Source organism: Triticum aestivum, chromosome 1B (genome assembly GCF_018294505.1).
Source record: "Triticum aestivum cultivar Chinese Spring chromosome 1B, IWGSC CS RefSeq v2.1, whole genome shotgun sequence".
NCBI classification, from domain to species: Eukaryota; Viridiplantae; Streptophyta; class Magnoliopsida; order Poales; family Poaceae; genus Triticum; species Triticum aestivum.
Window position 1 is genome coordinate 27,289,598 of NC_057795.1, and position 5,387 is coordinate 27,294,984.

The following is a 5,387-nucleotide window of genomic DNA, read 5'->3' on the forward strand; positions in this document are numbered from 1 at the left end:
CCCACTTTACCTACAGAAAAATGTATAGAAAAACCATGCCATATATATCCAACATGTGTCAATGAAAAAATCTACAGAAATCTAAGAACGAGAAAAAATTGTTTCTTCTGACGTTATGGATGTGTCTTCAATAACTTCTTTCCTGATAGAAATCTACGAATTTGCCTCCTTTATGAAAGTAAAAAATTATGGTCCTCATGGAATACTTTTGCTATAAGTATACAAAGTTCACACCAGCATCTACATAACTGATATGCAAACATCCAACAAGAAATTAACAAACACCCAAGAATACATTGGCATTGATGTTTGGCAGAAACTCCTTTGGTATCTTGCTCCATATACACGCACACCATTGTTAGCAATTATCTGGGTAATAACTTTGTTGACCTACACCATTAGCCAAACCCTTGCCTCCATTTTAAATTTGGAGTTTAGAAAATTTTGTCTGTCAGACCAACCCATGACTTATTTTTAACCATGGACGAAGCTCCAGTCTCTCCAGGCCTCTTTCACCTCCATAACTTCTTGCTTATGTCCTCTGTTTGCTATCCAGAAAGGTTATCATTGATTCTACAATCATCAGATCTCTTGGTTGCTCTGTGCCAAGCAATAGAAGAGCCTCCTCTACATCATGTTGCAGTTGGAAAGTTCAAAGTGTTGCTTTGATTCAGGAAAATCGAGATCGAGAAGCACATGGTGACCACCATAAACGGACCCGTCACAAGCCGCCTCCATCCATTCTACAAAATTGGATGGTGAAATGGCACCACATGACACAACCATGCAGGATTACTATTTTTTCTGGACCATTCTATTGAGGTTTTCATTTGATGTAAAAACAGATGCATTACTTCTCCCGACCATGTGTCCAGGCATGTATGCAAAGCACATCTAGGCGTGCCATCATGCTATAGCCTATGCGTGTTTGATATTATATAATTTTGTTGTGCATGGTAGGTTTACAGCTTATTTCTAACATCAAGATTTGGAGATTGGAAAAATAATAAAACATAATTAAAAAACATATATCATGTTTAGTATTTACTATTTTATGCCTATAAAACGCATAAGTATACTTATTACAAAATAGGGATAAAACATAGATAAATATCTAGCCCGTGCAAGTGCACGGGTTGACGACTAGTCGAAATAATCTATTCGAGATGCTCCTACGCACACATTTTATTTTATATTATGTATGCAAACAGTGGCTTCACTTGATTCAAACATGCTACAAACCTTTAACATCGGATGTGCCGGGTCAGTATATGTTGGGGTGACATCACCAAACTATTACTCAGATGTTTTTCTGGCCGGTCAAATAATGACTATTTTAGATTGTTCCAGGAATGAGGCTATTACGGTTGCATGCAAAGAAGACCAAAGTAGCAACATAGGACATGGACACAAGGATTCGGCTCCGGAGCTCATCTGCTCCCTGGCATGAAAGTAAACTTATATAAATATTAGAATTTTAAAAAATATGAATGTTTTTGGCATGAAATATGTTCGAGTGCGTGATATCCGTGCCAAATTTGGCGGTGTGTGGACATCTAAGTAGCTCTCATGAAAAACATGAGGGCTTTAAGAAAGTACACTGTTCACGCACTATTTGGACAAATTTTATACTTTTCTCCAAGGATCCTTAGATGTCCGAATACGAAGAGATTTTACCCATAAATCATGCATTTTAGTGTCCTTGTTGACGAAAAAACAGTTTTTTTTATTTTTAGTTTTTTAGTGTTCATAAGTAAATGTTTTCAAAGGACATCTCCTTTGGTAGCTTTTTAAAAGGTGTGTTTGTGGAAAATTAGAACAGAATAAATCATGCATTGAATTGGTGTGTGTGTGTGTGTGTGTGTGTGTGTGTGTGTGTGTGCGCGTGTTTGTGTGTGTGTTGAAAACTGGAACAGATGCGTGTTTAATGACATATAGAACACTATAATAAACCTATTTTGAAATTAGACTCAAACACCTCTCGAGTTGGTTTTTAAAGTAGAACAGTGCATTTTAAAGACGAAACAAACATAGGGGGAGAAATCTATTTGAAAATTGGACTAAAAAACCTCTCAAGTTCGTTTACAAAGTCGAGCAGTGCATTCCAATGATGAAACAAACACGGTGTGAGTAATCTATTAGATACTCATTCGTGAATCATGATATACGCTTCTCTTCGCGGGCAACTATTGTTGCTTAGGTTTCCTCATGATGTGGGTCCTTAATTAACACTAGGGATTGGGGCCCGCCATTGCGGGCCGCTTGAGAGGAAGTTGTGCGCACCTCACCTTCATCTCGAAATTATAAAAAACATTCTCGCCTCACGCGGACATCACATCCATCCCAAAAAGAAAAAAAAAGCCTAGAAAAACTTTTCTCGAAAAGAAAAATGGAAAAGTCTCACAACCATTTAGAAAAAACTAAAAAAAATAAAAAACTTTCTCACCGTAACCAACCCGCATGCGCCAAGTGGCGTAGCTAGTTGGCTACCGTTATAGCACTCCTTAATGGGTTTAATGATGCCTTCCTTGTTTTCTATGACAACAAGTTTTGTTTGGCATTGGTGAGCGAGAAGTGATGATGGTGGCGCGCCTTCGGCCCGTTCCTGTGCATCTTGTCTATGGACCTAGAAGTATTGGTGTTTTTAGTGCTACCATGACAGTTGATGAATAGATCGGAAGTTTTTCCCACGCAAAAAACATACTATGCATGTTGTATTTGCTGACAAACTCTTTATGTCCATGCATATCATTTTGATGTGCAACATAATATGGATCTCTTCTGTTCTTCTCTATTGGTAATCTAAACCACCCGTTTTCTATTGGCTTATTAGTATAGGATTTTTTTTAAAATATGCCAATATTCAATTAACAAATATGCCTAATTTATAATTAATGAGCTTTAATTTATAACCAATATATAAGATATGCCCCAATTGTCAAAATCCATGATATCTGAGCCTATATTTGGATACGAGTAATTGCTTGCATTAATCATGGGTCCAATTGCCTAAATTCCACATGCTCCCCACAACTTTAAATTCTGATGATCATGGCTATTCTTTGCTGAATGAGTTTGATATCTCGGTAGGAACAAAACAGCTTCCTTCCCTTGATCGCCTATCGAAGTTCTAAGGAAGACGACTACCGAAGTAAAAGGTATTTCCTCAAGCAGTTCATCAAGTAATATTTATACAGTTTTGGTCTAATTATCCCATGATCTTTAACTTCAAAAGTTAGGCACGGATTCTCCATGACACGTGTGATGGAATGAGTAGATACACGTATAAAGTAGTGTTTCGTCGTTTTGCTTGAGAGATGGCTAGCATCTTGCTATAAGGTAAGCTAATCTTCCAAAGGTAAAATATTGGAGACAAAATAGATCTGATAATATTCATAGATCTGATTGTATTATTGTGCATATGATGCTATTATTTATGGTTAATATGATTTCCCACACGTAGTACATTTTAATATCTCACTTCTATAACTTGTAGGAGTAATTGGTGCTCAGTATTATTGTACGTAGGTCCTCCTTATCTAAATATACCACATATATTGGATCTGTAGATAGATCCAAATGTATATATAGATAGGTATAGTTATCTGGATAAAAATAAAAGAACATGATGGGATGAGAAAGTAATAGTTTTGCATTACTATGTAGACATAGTTGTTTTCAAAAAAAATTAAGTAATCAGCCGAAGGTAATCATGAATATACCATCGTGAAGTCAAGAATGTATGTCAACTACATCATCTTTAAAGTCTACATGATTGCATCCAGATCGGTGTCGGAAACTCCTATGGACGAATTTAAATTATTTTTAAAGTGAAGTACCATCCGACTAATGTGGGCACAAAAACCTAAATGTAGTTGGAGATGTAGTTTCTTGTATGACGTTTCCTTCTATGTGGTTCATTTTTCACTTCTACATGTTTTTTTAAATATTAGTTTACTGCTGCCTTTAACTCTATATAGGGGAATAAACATTTTGTTTCCCAACACCAGATCACCATGGACGGGGAGTGGCCGCAATACAACAGTGTTGTGCTCAATGATCTTGACCCCTTCATGACAAGTGAACACAACCACCTATTGCAGCACGACCATGGTGATGAGACATATGGTCTACTTGGAGCCACTGCCAACGTGGGAATGATTGATGATACCAATGTTGTTGCTGGAAACGAAGGAAACAACAATGGAGAAACCTACAGTCAACAGAGGATGGAGAGAAGGCGTACCAACTATCACCGTCTCCGCATAGAACAGATCCAACAACTTGAAGCGTACAATACATACTCAATCATTTTTTCTTACCTACCGAAGATGATGTTTACTAATGCATTTCCATTAACGTCATCTGTAGTGTCTTCCGGGAAATCCCTTATCCAGATGAGAAACTCCGGAAGACCCTTAGTGAGAGGCTTGGCATGAGTGCCCAACAGGTCAAGTTCTGGTTCCAAAACCATCGCAGCAATAGTAAGGTAAATACTATTCTTCTCCATGCTGAATAACATGAGATGTCGCCACATGGGTCAACTAAGACATGCAGTTATGCAGATTTTTGCGGTTAATTAGTACAAACTCCAATGAACAAAGTAGCATTGTTTTTCATCTGAACTCACAATGCCACGGGTGAGTATTTTTGGCGCTCTCGCTCAATGGAGAGAGAATTTTAAAAATAATACAAAATTCAGTTTTTTAGATTCAAAAATATCTGAAGATCAGTTCATAAGTAACTATATAGATGTGTGTAAAACTTCATTTTGAAATACATTTTGATGTGAGCTGTACGAAAAATCATGTACTTTAATAGTGAAGAGTACATATGCTAGACATACATTTTTTTTGCTATTTTTGCGTAACCATCTTTAAAATGTATTTCACCACGTACCTTTACACAAAACTAGTATTCATCGATGGGTATGTGCATATTATGTTCATGACTTTTTTGTATTCGAATAATATGATTTTTGAATTTTTAAAATTTGAGACTACATGAAGCTCGAGCTCCACTAGAAAATTCTACAATTTACTACTATGTTACCCTCGTGAACATGGGGTCATACTCTTATAATAACCGCTGAAATGATGCATTCGTGAAATTAATAAATACAGGGCAAGACACAAAGGCGGGAGACCAACACTCTTCATTTAGAGAACCAGATGCTAAAATCTGATAGGCAAGCCATCATGTTGGCTATGGAAAATAGCACTTGCCTCAAATGCAGAGGGGCGGTTGTTCAAACTCAGGACACCTCAGAGCGCCAACGCTTGTTCAAGGAGAATATGAAGCTCAAGGAGGAACTTAGGCTTGCCACGACGCATCTTAAAGAGGGTCTCCAACAAAATGGAATGTGGCCCCGATTGACCCGCAACTAA

General features: G+C 37.3%; 1 protein-coding gene across 1 annotated transcript; it reads left to right on the plus strand.

Annotated features, from left to right (window-relative positions):
- The first annotated feature begins 4,016 nt into the window (after positions 1-4,016).
- LOC123085397 (homeobox-leucine zipper protein ROC4-like) lies at positions 4,017-5,387 on the plus strand. Its single transcript, XM_044507034.1, has 3 exons — positions 4,017-4,291; positions 4,372-4,489; positions 5,124-5,387. The coding sequence occupies exons 1-3, from the start codon at positions 4,017-4,019 to the stop codon at positions 5,385-5,387; spliced, it is 657 nt and encodes a 218-aa protein (XP_044362969.1).

Coding starts and splice junctions, on each gene's coding strand:
- LOC123085397 (XM_044507034.1), top strand. CDS start 4,017: ATGGACGGGGAGTGGCCGCAATACAACAGTGTTGTGCTCAATGATCTT. Junction 4,292..4,371: donor CAGATCCAACAACTTGAAGC/GTACAATACATA, acceptor CGTCATCTGTAG/TGTCTTCCGGGAAATCCCTT. Junction 4,490..5,123: donor ACCATCGCAGCAATAGTAAG/GTAAATACTATT, acceptor TAATAAATACAG/GGCAAGACACAAAGGCGGGA.